This window comes from Neophocaena asiaeorientalis, unplaced genomic scaffold, assembly GCF_003031525.2.
Source record: "Neophocaena asiaeorientalis asiaeorientalis breed wild unplaced genomic scaffold, Neophocaena_asiaeorientalis_V1.1 scaffold689, whole genome shotgun sequence".
NCBI lineage: Eukaryota > Metazoa > Chordata > Mammalia > Artiodactyla > Phocoenidae > Neophocaena > Neophocaena asiaeorientalis.
The window spans coordinates 583,376-603,995 of record NW_020175666.1 but is presented as its reverse complement, the minus strand read 5'-3'; the positions used below and the strand labels follow the sequence as shown (position 1 = coordinate 603,995).

The 20,620-nt window shown below is 44.8% G+C and overlaps 1 protein-coding gene across 1 annotated transcript in view; it reads left to right on the top strand.

Moving 5' to 3' along the window:
* Positions 1–20,620, top strand: part of ALK (ALK receptor tyrosine kinase) — a 714,463-nt gene that overhangs the window by 523,513 nt on the left and 170,330 nt on the right. Inside the window, exon 6 of the mRNA XM_024731532.1 lies at positions 17,385–17,512. Within this exon, the coding sequence (XP_024587300.1) occupies positions 17,385–17,512 (128 nt within the window). The remainder of the gene's footprint in view (positions 1–17,384; positions 17,513–20,620) is intronic.

The window sequence follows — 20,620 nt, the reverse complement described above, 5'->3', positions numbered from 1 at the left end:
TCCCAACTCAGCTTTTTCCCAGGCCCCTCCCTACACATGTTTTTCATGCCCCCGCCAAGGGATGGCTCTAGAAACAGACATCATTAGCGAGGCTCCACATGTACCAATGTCAGGCAGACATCATGGCAGCCAATCCCCACATGCCGAGGCCCTTCCTGTTTCTGGAGTCTTCAGGGGATGGAGAAGAGAGCACCAGCCTGGGAATCACGAGACCAAGCCCTGGCACTTCCTATCTAGTCCTCTGAGCAAGCCCTGTAACCCTCTATTCCACTCTACCTGGCTGTGGGACAGAGGATAAGAGCACCTGTGTTCTTGTCCCCCAGGGGGGCTGTAAGAATCAGGTGAGAGGGTGTGTGTAGAAACATGGAGCCACTCAGATGGGAGCCAGTGTGCTGAGGCAGTGGTCCCATGGCTGTCCCAAGAAGCACTCACCCTGTGAACCTGAGGATTCTGGCCTGGGGGTCCATCTTCACCCTGAGCCCATCTCTGGTCTAGATCTCCTGATACATGCAGTAAGTTCTGTGCTCTGCACGCAGTGGGCCCTCAAGAAACTATCTCAGCCGTCTCTGGGATACCTCTCAGCTCTGAAGATGTGGGATCTCTGAGTGTCTGAGGCCAGCCTCCCCATCTCCTACAGCAGCCCAGGCTACATCCTGTTTCTGTGGGAAGCCAAGGCATAGAGAGACATCCACGGACTTCAAGTTTGACAGGCCAGAGTTTGAATCTCAGCTTATGAAATGTTGCTTACTAAATCGAGAGCAAGATAATTCGCCTGCTGGAATCTCAGTTTCCTCATCTGTACAATGGGGCACCAACTCCTACCTCTCACAGCCCCTAAGAGGATTAAATGAGATGGCTGTGTAGAGTTCCTTTTTATCCAAGAGTAGTCAGTATTATAACAGTTATAATAATCTAATAACAATATAGCAAGTATTATCATCATTGCTGGATGTCACCACTGGCAGGTTTCCAAAGGCAGAGATGCTAGCAGAACACAGATTCCCTTCCACATCCTTCAGGGTCCACCGACAGCAGCGCCTGCTACCCAGCCCCTGCTCTGTGAGCATAAAGAGCCAGAGATGAGTGTCTGCCACCTGCTCGGTGCAGAGGCAACCAGCCCCTGGAATCAAAGGCTCAGGGCTGTTTTGAATGATGTCTCTGAACCTGCTGCAAGCTGTCAGCAGAGCTTTGGAAACACCCACAGTGCTCACACTAGCCAGGAGCTCCTTTGCTGGACTTTGCCCAGCCTTTGTCACCGTCTACTCGTGCAGTCCTCTGTCCTTTGAGGATGCCTTAGACTGAGGAGGGGAAGAGGACTCTGCTTGCCCTCTGGGCTCCACGAGAAACATGCAAACCATTGGATAGGCTCCAGCTTCCATGATCTATCAGTACAAGGCCTGAGCAAAAAGGGTGGGTCTTACAACCTCATCCCCAGGAGTCAGTTGTTTTGACTCTTTAGAGGTCTCTGCTTGCCTTGGTTTTAACAAAACTGCATTTCAGCCTTACTGGTGGCTATGGTGACCTTTGTAATACAGTAGACACTCAGGCAGCCCTTTCTAAGGCACTCTGAGAGGCATACATCCCTTGGGAGGCAGGTAAAGGAAGATGGGCTATTCCTGTCTTATAGGTGAATGTTCCCCAAGCCCTTGTTGATTAAATAGACCCCTGAAGGGGGAACAGGGAGCCTGCCCTTTCCAGAAAATTGCAGTTCCCAGTATATAGAGCCAGGGCCAATGTCAAAAGATTCTGAGTGTTCAAGGCTTTCTTATTATAAATATTCACAGTCCAAGATGAATTGAGAGGGGGGAGGAAAGCTTAACCCACGCCTAGGGATTCCTGCCCACCCCTAACCCCAGCCACATCTTTCTGGCTCTGCTTCGCAAGTGCTCTGCTTCTAGCACATCCTTGCGAAGTTCCAGGTCACTCTTTTGAGCTGACCCTTTCCTGTCGTGTGAGGACTGGTGGTGGAAGTTTCAGCCCAGAAATTGGCTCCAGGCTAAACATACCATGGGCACAACCTCAGGGCCCCTCAAGTGGTTCCATCTGCTACGTTCTAGAGAGCTCCCACATGGCTGACACAGTAGAATCCTGAAGTTCAAATTGCATTAGTTTCTTCAAGCATGGCTTAAAGGTATGAGCATCACCCAGGCGAACCTAATGGGCCCGTGGCTCCTGGGTTAGTAGCCAGCACTTTCTAGTATCATTCTAAAGTGGGGCCTCCCCGAGGCAAAGGTGATATTGCTCATCTGGGAGCCTGAGGTAAATGTGTAGGAAAGTGCCCAGCGCTCTTTCTGGCCCCAAGGAAAATGGGGCTCCTCTGCGAGAAATGAACTCTTTTCCCAGCAGCCTGTGGGCTGCCTGCCCGTGGCAGGGGTTGTCACATAGAGGGGTGATGCCACACATCATCTACCGTCAGTAAAAATATTGTAAAGTTTGTTTCTCCACTTGCAGGGGGAGATATTTTTTTCTTTTCCGTTATTGTTTATCATAAAATACTGAGTATAGTTCCCTGTGCTATACAGTAGGTCCTTGTTGTTTATCCATACTGTATATAAAAGCTTACATCCGCTAACCCCAGCCTCCCAGTCCATCCCTCCCCCAACCCCCTCCCCCTTGGCAACCACAAGTCTGTCCTCTATGTCCCTGAGTCTGTTTCTGTTTCGTAGATAGGTTCATTTGTGTCATACTCTAGATTCCACATATAAGTGATATCTTATGGTATTTGTCTTTCGCTTTCTGACTTACCTCACTTAGTAGGATAATCTCTAGGTCCATCTGTATTGCTGCAAATGGCATTATTTCTTTTTTATGGCTGAGTAATATTCCATTGTCTATACGTACCACATCTTCTTTATCCATTCATCTGTTGATGGACATTTAAGTTGCTTCCATGTCTTGACTATTGTCAGTAGTGCTGCTATGAACACAGGGTTGCATATATCATTTTGGATTAGAATTTTGTCTGGATATATGCCCAGGAGTGGGATTGCTGGATCATATGATAATTCTATTCTTAGTTTTTTGGGGTTGTTTTTTTTTTTGCGGTATGCCGGCCTCTCACTGTTGTGACCTCTCCCGTTGCGGAGCACAGGCTCCAGACGTGCAGGCTCAGTGGCAGTGGCTCACCGGCCTAGCCGCTCCGCGGCATGTGGGATCTTCCCGGACTGGGGCACAAACCCGTGTCCCCTGCATCGGCAGGCAGACTCTCAACCACTGTGCCACCAGGGAAACCCCTATTCTTAGTTTTTTGAGGAACCTCCATACCGTTTTCCATAGTGGCTATATCAACTTACATTCTGGTGGGGATGATTTTGAACTATCCACCTATATTGGCTTGCTAGGACTACCATAAGAAAGAACAAACTATAACAAACTGGGTGGCTTAAACAACAAACCTTAATTGTCTCACAGTTCCGGAAGTCCAAGCTCAGGGTGGCACCAGGGTTGCTTCCTTCTGAGGGCTGTGAGGGAGAATCTGCACCACACCTCTCTCCTAGTTTCTGGTGGTTGGTTGGCAATCTTTGGAATTCCTTGACTTGTAGATGCATTACCCCAAACCTCTGCCTTCATCTTCATGTGGCATTCTCCGTGTGTGTGCCTGTCTCTGTGTCCAAATTTCCCCTTATTATAATCCCCTTATTATAAGAACATGGTCGTATTGGATTAGGGCCCACCCTGATGACCTCATTTGAAATTGATTACCTTTCTAAAGACTCTATTTCCAAATAAGGTCACATTCGGAGGCACCGGGAGTTAGGACTTCAACATAGCTTTTTAGAGCGACACAATTCAACACAAAACACCACCATTTCTAAACATCCCTTCTAGGACCAGAGTAGACCAGCCCAAAATAACAAATGTCACTTCCTTCAAGAAGCTTTTCTACAAATGTCTCAGGGAGAGTCAGGCACGTCTTGCCCTTGCTCCCCTGTACCAGTCATTCGGTCCAACCTGGAAGATGGATTCCCTGATCAATGAAAAACAGCCCAGTGGAGAAAACATAGAAAAGGGATGCTGGGTACAGGGAACCCGCTGAGCACATGCACAGGGCAGGAAAGAGCCCTGCCATATACGGGGAACCAGAGGCGGGTCTTGGGGGCAATGGAGAGCATGGTCATGCTTGAGTTTTAAAGAAATTATTCCAGACACAATGCATAGAATAGAAGCCTTCTGTGTCTACAGAGTAGAGGAGAATAGTTCAGGCCTCAGTCCTTCTCTGCCACGTGACAGGATTGAACATGGTGATTTCCAAGATTCATGCCAGATTTACATCTTTCAACCCCACAATAACGTCATCTACTATACCTGCCACAGTACAGTTTAGGCTCTAGCAGGGCCACTGAGCCCCTCTGTTCCAGGGGCTCGGGATATGGTCCATCAGTGCCTCTGGCAGTTGTCCCCATGCCCCTGGATGGCCACCCAGCAAAGGGGCAATACAGGAGCAGAGTGTGAAATGGGGGATCGTCTTTAGTGGTGACAAACCTGTGGGCTATCCCAACCCCACCCGGCCAGGACCCTCCATCCTCTTCCAGCTGACCACTATCCCAGCCCCAGAATTTGCTTACAGGGTCACAGTTTATGGCCAGGTCTACCCTACCGTATACGGTTTCAGCAGCGTGGCCTGACTTGGCCAGAGATTTATGACTGAAATGGAGCCTCCTCTGGGCTTGGGCATCAGCATTTTGCTTGGCACAGAGGCTTGAGTTCACACTGAATGAATCAATACATTAACGCATTAAATGGCATTTAGGCTGGTTCTCTAGGGAGCGAGATGGGACACTGGCTCTCATTTGAGCCCAGGCAAGGAGGACAGCTTGCCTGGGCTCAATTCCTGGGCCTTGAGGCGGGGACACAGGTTTAAAGCTCCAACCCCTGCCCCACTCAGGACTCAGGGCTCAAGCTGGAGGCAGACTGGGCCAAAGGAGGGATCCTCCAGAAAATGGCCACATTTCAGGTTTCAATGTTTTCTTTATCTGGCTCTGCGGAGGATGTATTTTAAAAAAACAAAAACAAAAGAACTAACTGCATCGAGTTGGCTTGAAAAAAATGATTGTATTTGAAAAGAACAGGTGGTGCTAAAATTTTATTGGAAGGAAGAGAAAGTTAGGAAAACAGATTCCAGACTCCCACTGGCTGCTGGTGGGTGATGTGCCCAAATCTCCATACAGAAAAAGGTCCATGGGCAAAATGATCCCCTGAGCCTCTACTCAGAGAAAATCCACCACCCACCCTGCCAGAGAGACTGTCTGAAAAGTCTGTGAAATGGGGAACCCCTCTGGGATCCCCTCCTGTGCTCTCTTCTGTAATTTTAAATGATTCCTGGAATGCTGGTACCAACCAAATTCTCTCCCTTCTCACTTCCCTGGCCCAGAATCCCGCTGGTGCCTCCACACAGCCCCCGACGGGGGAGGCTCATGGGCTGCTGGAGGAGGTAGTGACTGGCATGGGACCTAATCCAAAATTCAGAGAAATCGAAGGGGGCCCCAGCGCTCTCAGGCTCACTACTTCTGACTTAAAGAAGTTTTCTCTCACTTGATTTTTTGCCTAAGTAATCAGTGTTCCCTCCTTTAAAAAAAAGAAAACCGCTGGTGAGTCCTCTGTGTATTTTTTTTTAATCTTATTTATTTATTTATTTTAGCTGCATTGGGTCTTTGTTGCTGCACGTGGGTTTTCTCTAGTTGCGGTGAGCGGGGGCTACTCCTCGTTGCAGTGTGCGGGCTTCTCACTGCGGTGGCTTCTCTTATTGCAGTGCACAGGCTCTAGGCGCGCAGGCTTCAGTAGTTGTGGCACTCGGGCTCAGTAGTTGTGGCTCGCGGGCTCTAGAGCGCAGGTTCAGTAGTTGGGGCGCACGGGCTTAGTTGCTCCACGGCATGTGGGATCTTTCCAGACCAGGGCTCGAACCCGTGTCCCCTGCATTGGCAGGCGGATTGTTAACCACTGAGCCACCAGGGAAGCCCTCTAGGTATTTTTAAATACAAACTAGAGCAAAGAAATGTTCTTGGACAATAAGCTTAAAACCAATAGTTGCTTGAGAATCAACTTACACCCTTAAACATTTTATTTTAATTTGCAATTTCTAAGCGTATGCTAATTCACCAGTCTCTTGCCTTAGGGCCAAGGCCTTTGCTTGCAGTGTGGCCCTGTTGACTGGGAGTTTTGCATTGTCTTTCCATGTAAGTCACATTCATGACACCATGACACCACAGCCACGATTTTCAGTTTCAATTTCTCTAAGATGGAAATAATTTTAGAACACTCGTGAACCAATCTGAAGGTTTTGGGATTTTTAAGGTTTTTTTTCCCTTGATCTTTTCTGTTGCCCCATTCACATCTAGTTAAACAGCAATTATTTTTAGTGACTTACCTCTACTAGTCTTCACAAAGTAATTCCAATTTTTCTTGCTCACGTTGTATCAACTTAATGAGTACAATTGGCATAAACAGAATTGGGAATAGCTAAATTAGCTCAAGTGATAGGGGTGGAAAGTGTAGGAGCACTAGAGAGTAACCTTGAACATTCAGTAACCTTAAACATTCAGAGCAAGTGTGTTCCACTGAAAATACAATGTAGAGATTATGCTAATCCAGCAAGCAAATTGGTCACCAGGAGGTCATTTAAGAACATTTCTTCTACTAACATTTTTTCTTGTAACCGTGGCTATAATCAGTCTACTCCCCTCCACCCCACCCCCAGTGGTTTAGGGGCGAGGTCTGCAGAGGTCGCCCCTAAAGGGCCTCTTCGTGGCCTGGTATAGAGAATGTAGGAAAAAACTCTCAGCCAGGGACCAGGGTGGATATCTGCCTCCCTCCCACAAACCCATGTATTCCAACCTGGTTATGACGATGTGGAACTAGAGGAGAGAAGGAATAAGGCAGCCTGGGGCCTCACTGGGAGAAGCCAAAATATTTCTTGGAGAAGGCCTTTTCTGAGCACTGCTACTCTTCAAATACTAGCCGCCCCCAACGCACTAGAAAGCTCTTCTGTAAAACTAGCTATTTACATTTAACATAAATTTACACCCATGTGCAATGCAGTAGAAAGTGCAGCAGTTTTGAAGATAAATCGTCTTCGGTTCACATAGCCTCTTGCCATTTACTACACGGGCAAGTTTATAAGTTCTCTGAGCCTCAATTTTCTCTCTTGTAAAATAGGGATGACAATATCTGTTTCATGCATTTATTGTGAAAATTAAATGAGATAAAGTAAGATAGCTGCCTTAAATCCTTTCTGGAATGAATAAACACACACACACAAATAAATGAAATGTATATCGAGTGCCGGGCACAATGTTCCCTGGGGTATCTGCATTTGTGCATTTGTCTCTTCAGCTCCACATGGGAGACTGGAAGGAATCCCAAAAGTTTTGGTGTCCTGGGGTGGGAGGCTCTCCCCAAATCCCTGAAATCCTGTCACACGTGGTCAGTCTCCTGTTTCACCTTCTTGTAAAGTCATTCCTTGTAAGGTCATCCGCCGTAGTGGGTGTAGGAGAGAAAAGAAACACTAGCATAATAATGACAGTATTAGCTGATGCTTACTGAGTGTCAGCTAAGCACTGTACGTGTCTTAACCCACACGGTCTTCACCACACCCCTACAAGGCTCTATTATTATCCCCACTTCTTAATGATGGAACTGGGCACAGAGAGGTTAGGTAGGTAGCTGGCCAGAGGTCACAGCCAGTAAGAGGCAGAATTGAGATTATAAAACTGGAAGTCTGCCTCCACAGTTTCCGCTCTTAATTAATATATTTCTCCTGAAGGAAGGAAAGAAAAAGGGAAGGCAGGGAGTGAAGGAGGAAGGGAGGAAGGAAGGAAGGAAGGAGGGAGGGAAGGAGGGAAGGAAAGAAGGAGGGAAAGAAGGAAGGAAAGATGGAGGGAAGGAGGGAGGGAGGGAGGAGGTAAAATTAGAAGAAGCTAAAGAGAGGCCAGGAAAAAGAGCCCAAAACCATTCAATTTTGTTCTTTGCTCAAAAGCATGACAGAAGAATTAGGGGAAACGCAGTCTGGGAACATTGTCTTGGCCCCCGCCTCAGGAAAGCTGGGCCACCTTCTGGATGCCTGTCACCCATACGGTATCTCTGCTAGAAATCAAAACTGCTTTCCAGCTGCCAGTGCTAAGGTCGCAGTAGAGTCCCCTGTGGCCCCAGGGAGCCCAACCCTGTCTCAGCACCCCTCTGCTCCCACAGCTCCCCTCCAGCAGAGCCAGAGGCCACCCTCAGCCTCAGGGCAGCTCTTTTCCACCACAGGCTCGTGGGAACCACATCCTGAATCAACCTGAAACCTAGCTTCCATCCACATCCAATCCTCTCCAGGACACATGCATCTAACTTCTGGGAAATTTTGAAGGACAAGGAATAACAAAGCCAGGGCTACTTGGGTAAAAGACCCCACACCACATGCCAAGTGTTATTATTATTACAGAAACTTCACTAGCAACAAAGGACTCTACAGTAAAATTTACATTGATCTGGCAGTTTTTACTCCTGCTCTCTCCCATAAAAATGCTTTAAAAGCAGGCTGATTTAATGGAAACAATAAAAAGTAGTGCTGAAAGGTTTATATTTGCTGCAGAATTACTACAAGGTCTATTTTTAAAAAACCTTGAAAGTTATGTGTGTTTTTTTCCTTGAGGATAAGATCAGGGAGAGAAGTGCAATTGACTTTTGTTTTTTTTTTAATTGATCTAGACAGGCTCCCACAGGCCCAATTCCTTATTTCTAATGAATCTTCACACGGACGTCCGGCCACTTGTCAAGAGAGAGTCTTAGCAAAGGGACATGTGGAGTAATGTCAGCTGTGAGGCCTGAGTCTTGACGGTGTTATGCTCGGTAGTAATAATAATCACGACTGAGCTCCGTGTGAAAAAGACGTTGCTGGCTGTCTAATTCGTGTGGTTTCCATCATCCTCAACTTAACCCATGAGCTTGGCTCTCCCAGCACGGGGTTAGTCGCCACCCGAATGACTTGGCTGTTGTAGCCACTACAGAACGTGAGAGTGACCACATCTCTTAGCTTCAGGTCCCCAACCGTGTTCACCAGGGCCAGAAGTTGAAACAAAGGCTCAGGAGGACATGGTTTCTAACCTTAAGAAGCTTAAAAGAGACAGTTTAAGGGGTTGTTCATAGGGACTATGGAGTCACATGACGCTGGGTTTAAAATTCAGCAAGAAGAGCAGAGCATACAGTAGGCCGTCAATGTTAACTGTTGCTGTTGATCCCATTATCAGTGCTGTTATTATTATCACTGGAATTGTTGCTCTTGTTAATATTCATATTGCTAAAGATGGCAGCGTGGGAATATGTGGAGTTAGCGTCTCCCCAAAACTAGGGCGCCTGCGGCCGCTGGTCAGGAACCCTGACACCCAAGGAGAAGGGAGGAACCCCAGAGTGAACCAGTAGGATGTAGGGGGACTGAGGGGGGTGGAGAAGTGGAGGCCAGACAGGATCAGCGCCCCTGAGGCTGGAGAGATCAGGAGAGGCAGGCGGGAGGGACTCCCCGGGAAGAGCGGGAGAGGAGCGGAGGGCGATCGCCTGGCCCACTGGGGCCCTGGGAGCCTGCTGAGCTCCCCGGCCAGTACCCTGTCCTACAAACCCCCTCCAGGCCACGTGGGTCTTTGCGGGCATAGGAAGGAGGCTGAGGGGAGAACAGGAGAGGCAGGCAGGAGGGGGCCGTCAGAGACCTTTCTCTGATGGAGTCTTACTGCTTCGCAGTTGAGCTGTGGTTTGTCACGTCTCACTGTCTTTTGTGTACATGGTTCTCACTCTTCCCATCATAATTTCCCTATCTCTCTGGGCAGTATTTGACTTCTGCCTGAGGTTTGAGGCGTTCTTTACCTCCTTACTCACATCCTGTTTCTCCATGAAAACCTCCGTGATGACCCAGCTCACTTCCATCTCCTCATTCTCTAATTTCGTATACACTCTAATCCGTACCAGCCTGTTGCTATTTGTTATCTTGGGTTTTGTCCTCTGATTGCTTTATTTGGGCAGATCGTCTATTCTGTTAGAAAAATCTTCAACTTTAAATGGATTGTGAGAGCATTCTGTACTTTCGTATTCACTGTAGCACATAGCACAGAATAAGTGCTTAATAAATACTTGCTGACTCATCAATAACTGAAGCAGAAAGCCACGCTCCCACGACTAAAGGATTTTGTCTACAAATTTGGTTGGCCTTTCTGCTCTGTTCCACTGGCCTATTTGAATATCCCTGTGTTAGTACTGAACTTCATAATTACTATAGTTTTTTAATTTATTTTTTCCTTTTCTTTTTTTTTTTGTGGTACGTGGGCCTCTCACTGCTGTGGCCTCTCCCGTTGCGGAGCACAGGCTCCGGACGCGCAGGCTCAACGGCCATGGCTCACAGGCCCAGCCGCTCCGCGGCATGTGGGATCTTCCCAGACTGGGGCAAAAACCTGTGTCCCCTGCATCGGCAGGCGGACTCTCAACCACTGCGCCACCAGGGAAGCCCTATAGTTTTTATAAAAAATAAATCTTGATATCTAGAGGAAAGCCTCCTATCTTTTTCTTGAACAGTGTCCTGTTTGGCCCTTATACATCAAACTTCCTTATAAATTTTAGAATAAGTTGTTAAGTTTCTTTAAAAAAAAATCTGTTGAGAGAGGGATGGGGGGCTGGGCGAAGTAGGTGAAGGGGATTAAGAGGCACAAACTTGCAGTTAAGAAATAAGTCACGGAGATGGAACCTACAGCATAGGGAACATGGTCGGTAATGTTGTAATAACTTTGTAGTGACAGAGGTAACTAGACTTATTGTGGTGATCAATTCATAATGTATATAAATGTCGAATCACTATGTTGTACATAGTACAGCTGAAGCTAATATTTATGTCAACTACACTTCAATTAGAAAAATAAAAAGGAAAATAAATAAGGTGATAAATATATCTCCAGGGCAAGAAACTATTATTTTGCAAGTACAAACTGGAATTATATCTCAAAAAAAGTGCTTGTCACAAAATTAAAGTTTTTTTTGCTCCTTAATAGAAAGTTAACTTCTAGACAGGTAAATTAACAAATTATGTTAATGTTATTTTTAGTGTCAAAGAATAAAAAATATCCATTGAAGTTTTAGTTGGTGTTACATTTAAACCTTAAATCAGTTCGGGAACTGACATCTTCACAGTATTCAATCTTTTAATCGTAAGCTTGGGATATTGCTTTATTTAATTGGGTCCTTTAAAAATATCTCAAAATTTTATGATTTTCTCTACAGATATTTTGTACTTGTTTTGTTAGGTCTATTCCTAGGTACTTTAGACTTTTTGATGCTCTTGTAAATGGTATCCTTTTAACTTGAAACCCAGAAGTACACAGCAGATACGGAAAGACAGCTCAAAGAGAAGCCCTCTGTTTGTGGTCTGAGGAGCAGGAAAGGGGTCTCCTGCTAGACAGAAAGTGGAGGAAGTCCCTGTTTTCTTTTTTGATTGCTCTTTTTTACGTCTTTGGTTCTTTCCCACCGCAGTCCCTAGGCAGTCCTGCATGTTGTAATAGCAGCAGGGGATGGCCACACACCTAAAACCCCAAGGGAGGGGAACCCTTGTTTCTGGCCAGAGAAACTGTGGTCCCAAGAACAGGGATGGAATCCCCATTAGTTTTTCTTCTTTTTTCTTACTGCTTGGCCCCATAGGCAGAGTCAATCTCAAAAGGTTATATGACAGGGGCTCCCCTGGTGGCACAGTGGTTAAGAATCCGCCTGCCGATGCAGGAGACACGGGTTTGAGCCCTGGTTGGGGGAGATCCCACATGCCACGGAGCAACTAAGCAACTAAGCCACAGCTACTGAGCCCGCATGCCACAACTACTGAAGCCCATGTGCCTAGAGCCCGTGCTGCACAACAAGAGAAGCCACAACAGTGAGAAGCCTGCACACCGCAACGAAGAGTAGCCCCCGCTCGCCGCAACTAGAGAAAGCCCACGTGCAGCAACAAAGACCCAACGCAGCCAAAAATAAAAATAAATAAAACAAATAAACAAACAAAAAGGGTATATGACAGAGCAGGGAAATTAAAGCCTAGGCATTCTACCCAGAGTATCAGGAAGGAGTGCCTCTGGGAGCAGGAAAGTGTCAAGGAGACCGTGGTGAGGAAGGAGCTCAAGAAAGTGATCTCAGAATGGCGGTCTTACTGCCAGGTTGTGTGTGCATGCATCTGACCACGGGCTTCGGTCTGCACAGACCACTGCCCAGGTCTCAGACTGACTACTGGGTGGCACAGCACACGAGACAGATCCCAAATAGGCTGTGGCAACTGAACTGACATTGGAGCCACAGTCACAGAAGATGGGTAGGAACTGCCATCCTGAAACTACCGCCTGCTAGCTGTCGAACGCCTGCTAAAACAGAACAGAGCAAAACAGTCAGCACTCTCCATAGAAGTTAAGCAAGACCCAAGTCCTGTAAAATAGTGTTCATACTGTACAGGATACAGTCCAGAATTGCTCCAAATATGAAAAACCAGGAAAATCTCACCAACTCTCAAGGAAAAAGACGATCAAAAGATGCCAACCCTGAGATTATACAGACGTTTATCAGATAAAGATTTTAAAGAATATATTATAACCCTCTAAGTATTAAGGGTGAACCCTCTTGAGACAAATGGAATAATTCAGCAGAGACATGAAGGTATAAAAAAAGAACCGATAATTCATATACACACGTACACACACACGAGTACAAGTAAAACTGAGGTAATCTAAGATTGGTGGATTGTAGCAATGTCGGTATCCTGGTTGTGCTTTTATGCTATAGTTTTGTAAAATGTCACCTTTGGGGAAAACTGGGTAAAGTGTACAAGAGATCTCCCGATACTGTTTTTTACAACTGCATATGAATTTCCAGTTATCTCAAAATTTTCAAATAAAAGGAAAGACTCAAATGGATACTTTAGGACTGAAAAATATAACTGAAAATAAGAAATTACTCTGTGGGTTGACTTCACAGAGTCTCTCTCCCCCACCCCCCAACCCAGTGTCTGCTGTCATGGTTCTGGCCCTCACTCCTGGCCTCTGCTTCCAGTCTCTCCTCCTCTGGTTCCTTCTAAACTTTGGTGTCGGGGTAATGTTATTCACCTGTGACTGTTCATGCCAGTCCTCCTTTCCAAAGCCCATCAGAGGCTCATTCCTTACTGAAGAGCTCCGGTTCCTTTGCCGGCACCGTTACCCTCTAAGATTTCACTGTGGCCCATCTATCCAGGTTACTTCTCCTGTGTCCCCCCAAAATCCATTTTATTCCAGCCAAGCTACTCATCCTTCTCTGACCCTGTCTTTCTTTAAGTTTTTTTTTTTTTCTTTTTATCCATCCGTAATGCAGCCTTCAGTTCTTTCTGATCATACCTCCAGTATTCGCTGGAAGAAACCTGACGTATCTCTCAAGACCCATATTGGAATGTGATCTTCTTGATGAGGCATTAATTTATCTTTATTACCATGATTATTGTCTCCTCCTTCTATGCTAGGGCTTATATCAAACATGTCCTCATATTATGGTTATTCATGTCTTTCTGCCACACCAAATTGAAAAGGTCTTCCTTTAGGGCTGGGACCGTGGCTTGTTTTGTTTGCGACGCTCAGAGTGCCAAGCTCATTTCTTCACCCAGAACGCTTTGTAAGTGAGTAGAATTGGAATGGATGCTTGATGGAATTCGAAACCGGGTGGAGTCCATTAGGTTTCTTATTTACATAGTTTGGTTCTGTAGAATTGAAACAGAAGTCTTAATATTAAGTAGAGTATTATTCATGAGCTCTCTTTTAAAGTCAGTTTTTTGGGGGAGTTGGGTGTAGTGAGAGTCGGGTAGTCATTCAGGGAGTACAGGGTTTCTTACTATCTGACTTAAATGAATAATTGCTATAATGATTTGCAGAAATTTTTACCGCAAATTTACTATCTAAATAGTCTGCTACAATGAATTTGCCTGCACAGACCAGTGAAATCATGAGTTGTTTGCAGGCCTTAGTAAGCGTGCAGCCGTCATAGCTGTATCAGGTTTGCTTTACACGCTAGCACTGTGCAGACACACTAAGGAGTGCATTAAGTATCAGACACTTAGATAGCTGTGTTTAAATGCTCTATATTATTTAGAATTCCTTAGTGGATTTTTAAATAGGTGGAAAAGATACTTTAGTGATATTTGGGGAAATTGATTGGGGTTTTCAGATGGGCTTAGGAATACATTCTTTTCTTTCCCCTTTAAATAATGAAACATTGGGGAAACACTTTCTCTGGTTGAGAATACAATTCGATCAGAAAACAGCCCAAGTTTCAGGCATTCAGAGTAAACTACCTTGTTCAAAGTCATCAGGCAAATGGTGAGCAGAGCCAGAACTGGAAGTGGAGAGCTCTAGAGAGACAACTGGAAGATAAAGGATGGTGACAGGCCATCCACACTGTGCCTTTGGCTTCCCAAAGTCCAGATGGCCTCCCCTCACTGTCATACTGATTGACTAAAGCACCAATGCTGAGATGGCCACAAATCCCCAGCACATGGGTACAGCTGCACTTTTGTCTCTAGGAGGCTTTAGGTTAGAACATAACCTTCCCCTTTGCAAGCAGAAGTAGAGTTGCCACCAGCCAAAGAGGAAAACAGGACCCTAATGAGCAAGTTTCATGACCACTGGGATGTCAACAAAGAAAATGGAGGCAGAGAGAAAAGAGAGCTTGGGTTTTTTTTCACAGGGTTTTTGCTGTCTCTTACACAAATCTGAGCCTAGGTCTAAGCGTGCCCTTTTTCAGTCCCAACTTCCCTGGTTATAAAATCATGTTTGGCAACTACTCTGAAAGTTATTAAAGTTGCAGCAGGAAACGATGGGAGGCCAGAGAATTTCAGACAAAAGTTATTGCATCAGTAACTCAGAAACTAATCCCTAAAACAATTGACACATTTTTCCAGAGGGCTAGTGCCAATACAGAAATGGAAATCATTGTCAAGGGCCACTGTGTACCTGGAATTAAAATCCATCATTCCTCAGAGCAGTGAGCTACGATTTTAGAAGAATATGAATAGTCATGCCTTTTATCACCATATTTCCTCGAAAATAAGAGTCCTTTATTTTTCAAAAGAACAAGAAAAATTCTGCTCTCTCTGTGTTTTTCCTTAAGGACCCCTCATTTACATTTTCTTTTCAAATTTTTTTTCTTTGACAGTCACACATTTAAACAGAAGGCCTCCTTTTCCTTATTCAATTGCACTGGCTTCATTTTGGATAGAAATCCTGTTGGGTACAGTAACAGAGAACAAACTACAACAGCAATAATCCCTTCTACAACATCTATTGTTGGGAAACTTAATACACTTTTTTTTTTTAACATCTTTATTGGAGTATAATTGCTTTACAATGGCATGTTAGTTTCTGCTGTACAACAAAGTGAATCAGCTATACATTTAATACACTTTTATTAAATGGCTGAGGCACTGGCTCCAGTGATCCCAATTAACCACAGAAAAGCACAGAAAGGGAACAGAAATGCCTTCTGCCTTCAGCAGAGCGCACTGCATGCCCAACAACATGGCAGGGACCAGAGACAAAAACTCCCATCCAGGAACACCCACCTGAAAGACCATAGATTGCCTTAGGCGACGCCTTCATTACCAAAAGTTAACAGATGGAAAAGATTTAATGGGATCTTGGGAATTCCCTTGCTGTCCAGTGGCTAGGACTCTGCGCTTTCACTGCCGAGGGCCCAGTTCAATCCCTGGTGGGGGAACTAAGATCCCGCAAGCTGTGCAGTGCGACCAAAAAAAAAAAAGATTTGATGGGATCCAGTGTTAACAAGCAAATAAGCAAATGGAGAAATGGGCCTTCTGATTCACTGTTGGAGGACTGACAATATCCTCAGAGTTTTAAATGTATGTACACTTTGACCCAGGTTCTAAGAATTTGTTCTAAGTTAGTATTTACATAAGCACACAGGGTTAGCCTCAGCATGAGAGGAAAACTCAGGAACAATGCACAAATCGTTAAAAATGCAATCATTGAACTGATCATGTAATTTATATTTATTGTCTTGTGACATACTGCTGAGTGGCAAAGTGCAGTCACAGCAAGCTTATGTGTGTATGAGCTTATCTGTGTAAAACTGTAGCTAAAAGGCTGTTCACAGAGGAGTTCACCATGGTAGTCTCTGGATGACCTTCTGGGTGACTTTTACTTTCCTTGACCAACTTTTCTGGATTTTTAATATTTTTTATATTTGGGGTTTGGGAGGGTGCTTTAAAATTTTTTCAAACAGAAAGCTAGTCTTTCCCTAAGTTCCTTCGTACTTGTACTGCCATACCTAAGCCCAACCTAGTGGCAAAACACTATGAAACATTGTGATGAGTTCATGGGTGTATCCAAATGTGAAAAATCATCAAATTGTACACTTTTGTACATGTGATTTATTTATTGTACGTCAATTACACCTCAATAAAATTGTTTCTCTTTAAGAGGAAAGAAAATACAAAATAGTCCAGGTAATTTCCATTCTCTACACAAAATTGTCAAAATAACTATATACATAAAAAAAAACCCTGAATCAATTTTGGAAAGTAAATTTGATGTTCCAATCAGTGACAGGAGGCTACTCCAAGAGGTTAATAGCCTGAGTGAGGTGTAAAAATGTTCATTTAGCTTATTCTCCGTTCTCCAGCGGTGTCAGTGTCCTTGATTATAGATAGATGCAGTGCTCAGTGTTTGACCAGCTTCCGTCTTCTTCTGTTTGAACCTTTTTGCGGAGTCCACGTCAATCTTAGGTAACTTTTACCCCAAAGCACATGCTTCAGTGCACTTTAATTTTCCTTCAGTAAATAAATAGCACTTGCTAGCTTCCCTTAAGTAGCTATATAGCAAACCTGAGGGTTCTGAGACTTTGGGATCCGATAAAATTACAAAAACCAAGCATTCTTTCCAGAGATAATAATGAATACACGGATAAATGCTTTGAAGACAATTCCTTCACTCTGCTGGCAGATTTTCTCAGACATATATATTCTTTTCCTGTAAGACTAGCTACTGAAGTAGTCCAAAGGTCTGCAGTTGCCTAAAAAGTATGACAAAAGGAACACCAATGGCTACAGTGGGTTTAAGAATTGGGTCTGAGTTAGCTGGACAAGAAAGAAACAAATGTGTGTGTGTTGCCGTCAGAGTCACCATCCTCAGAGTTTTAAATGTACATACGCTTTGACCCAGGTTCTAAGAATTTGTCCTAAGGCAGTATTTACATAAGCACACAGGGTTAGCCTCAGCACAGTCAGAAAGAGGAAAAAGGGTTCCACCTCTTGGTGCGGCATGAAGAACGTGGGCCAGTGCAAGGGTAGGACCTCTCTGCGGGTTAGGTCTGCTTCTCATCACCGTTTTTCTATGCTTTCCCCCTCTGCTTTCCAATGCAACCAGTTGGACTGTGCTGCAGGGAAGAATTGGGCGCCCAGAGAACCCGTTCCGAGTGGCCCTGGAATACATCTCGAGTGGAAACCGAAGCTTGTCTGCAGTGGACTTCTTCGCCCTGAAAAACTGCAGCGAAGGTATCTGAATCTGGCTTTCCCCTCCACTCCTTGGTAGCTTGTTGTCTTAAGTGGGTCAATTTCCTGCCGCCGTGATTAGCTGGGAATGTGCACACTTACATAGAAACGTCTACAGTGCGTTGGGTCTGGTTGTGAGTATTGTCAAGTGCTCCATAGCTCAGCTGATCAATTTTCAAAGATCGAGTATAGTATTGTATCTGCTTAACTTAAAACTTTATCAGGTAGAATATAGTCCTTGTTAGATAACACATTAGCTTAACTCCCCTGGCTGTCAAATACTTTCAGCTATGGTTTTGTTTTGTTTCGTGGAAATTTTCAAATGTTCGCAATTGAATAGAATAGTGCAGTGAACCACCATGTACCCTCAACCCAGTTTCAACAATTATCAACATTCTGCCATTTTTGTTTCGCCTATATCTCCACCCCGCTGACTTGATAATTAGTATTTTACTTTTCTTCCTGAGGTAAAATTTACAACTACGTATTTTTAATGATTTGATTTAAGCTGTCATTAAGGGACAATGTGGGAAATGGTTATATGTGAATATTTTTGCTTATTTTGTAAAAATCATTAGGGCATGGTCCACTGTGTCATTGAATTTCTTTTGCATAAGCCCTATATTGTGAATTTATTTCAAGATTTATTACCAAGAGAGGACATCTCTCTCCTGAAGAATAATTTGTTGATTTTTTTTCTTTTTGCCTTTGTTGCCAGGCAACTCTGAACTAAATGCAGTACTTAATCACAATAATTATATCTGTGTAGTTTTTTGTTGAGCTTATTTCCCCCTCCCTCTACAGAGTTTTTGATCTTCTATTCTTATTTTCAAGATCATGTTTTATATGTATCTTTCATTAGACGTTGCCTCAAGTCTGACTGGTATGCAGGATAAGATTGACCATCAATACATATATGAGGTCCATCTTTCCTTGGTTCTTCAGAAGACCTAGGGTCATAATTATAAACATCCTTTATTATTTCCCACATGTAGAGGGCATACAAGATGGGCTTGAATTATACAAATCTTCAGGAAAAGAGTTGCTTTCGTTGCCACTGTTCTCCTGCTGTGCCTGCCTCTTCCCAGTGGCTCACTGGGAAGGGAGCTCTCACCTGTGCCATGGAACCTGTGGGCTGGAGGCCCAAGAATGAAGTGTTGACAGGAAGGAAGCCTGTGGCACTCCCAGACCTAACCTCTCCATTTAGACTGTTCATGAACAACCATGAAGGCCCATAACACACAGCCATCTGTTGCAGGTAGAGGCCCCGTTTTGAATCTGGAGCTGGTATACAAAGCGGACTCCCTTTGGTAGGGAGCCCACTGACCACCCAGTTCCTTACGTTGCTGTAGCTCTTCATTCATTGCTGGCCTTTCAAGAACTTTGAAAAGGCGTATTTGTTTCTTTTCTTCTTTAATCAAAACTGATTTATGTGTGGGAAAAAGAGAAGTCACCATAACATGATAGATTGAACTTCAGTTCAAGTTGAAAAGTTGCTTAGCCTGTGATGTGAGGCACTGTACAAGAAACATGTGGTTTGGGAGAAAGCCAGGAACTTGCACAAATGTTCCACACTCACGAGCCTAGGGATTTGTGAACCTCTCTGTGTTCACAAACGTCAAGGGTCTACCCACGCACTGTCCAAAAGAGGCCATGTGTTGAAATGGAGCCGGTTAACAAGAATGTGTCGAGAGAAGGCATTAGTTCCCAGAACTGGCCTAATTGCATTTGAACAACATCAGGAGATGGGAATAAGTGACTACAAAACTCCAGGTATCAGGCCCGGCACAAATAGTCCTGCAAAAATTCCTTCTACCTTTGAAGGATATCAGCTAGCTGTGCACAATTTGCGTCCCGTAGAACTTCCTTTCAGCTACAGAAGCTTTCCTCTGTAGCTTATGCTGCATTTGCAGCGACCCGTTGCACAGTTTAAAAGACGTGTTTCTTTTCTGCTTCTCTACCCTTATGAAGCCAAGAGAGATGACCTCTCTAACTTTCTCTAATGATCCAGAAAGTGTTTCTTCTGGCAGGACACTCTCTTAAGGAGGAAGAAAAGAAGTCTTCGTCTGATTCCCTAGGGGAAGTAGACTGGCCAAGAGACCTAGGGAGGTTCTCATGGCCCAGCTACCTTCCTTCAGAGGCTCCAAGTCCAAGAACAGATGGCTTCCATAGGGAACAGGTGTCCTTTACGCTCCTTCTCAGGCTTAGAATCCTGTGACCACCAAGGGGTGTGAAGGGATCACTGTGGATCTGTGTAAGGCAGAGAAGAACAAAGTGATCCCATTGTGTCCTGAGAACTTCTAACTCTTCCTCCTGTTACAGAACAAATTCAGGTGCATATCAGTTGATGTGGACAAGTTGCAAACATAAGAAGCACCCTAAAGCTACCCTCGTATATTTAAAGGGAAAGAGTTGTTTTGGAGGCATACTCAAGGCCTGTTTGGTATAGACAAATGTCTGCGTTTTCTTAGGTCATTGCTTTAGTTAGGTCATGAAGAGGAGGAGCTAAGAGGAGAGAAGTAATATCTTTGAGGGGATGATGCTGATGACATGCTAGCCAGGTTGTTAATAGGTTTGCAGGTTGTCTGGTCTACTTTCTATAGAACTCTACAACCCTTCCTTGTCCCACGTGAAAAGAGGTGCCATTTTTTTTTTTTAAGAAGATGTTGGGGGTAGGAGTTTATTAACTAATTAATTTATTTTTGCTGTGTTGGGTCTTCGTTTCTGCGTGAGGGCTTTCTCTGGTTGCGGCAAGCGGGGGCCACTCTTCATCGCGGCGCGCTGGCTTCTCACTATCGCGGCCTCTCGTTGCAGAGCACAGGCTCCAGACGCACAGGCTCAGTAGTTGTGGCTCACGGGCCCAGTTACTCCGCGGCATGTGGGATCCTCCCAGACCAGGGCTCGAACCCGTGTCCCCTGCATTAGCAGGCAGATTCTCAACCACTGTGCCACCAGGGAAGCCCCCAAGAGGTGCCATTTTAATTAAACTGGAGAAAGGGGAAGTTGGACAATTTTTCTCGCATAGGAGATGATATCTATCTGTGGGTGTCATCAGGGCAGAGGTCGTGCCTCTTTCCTCTCTGAATCCTGACACCTATCACAGTATGTAAC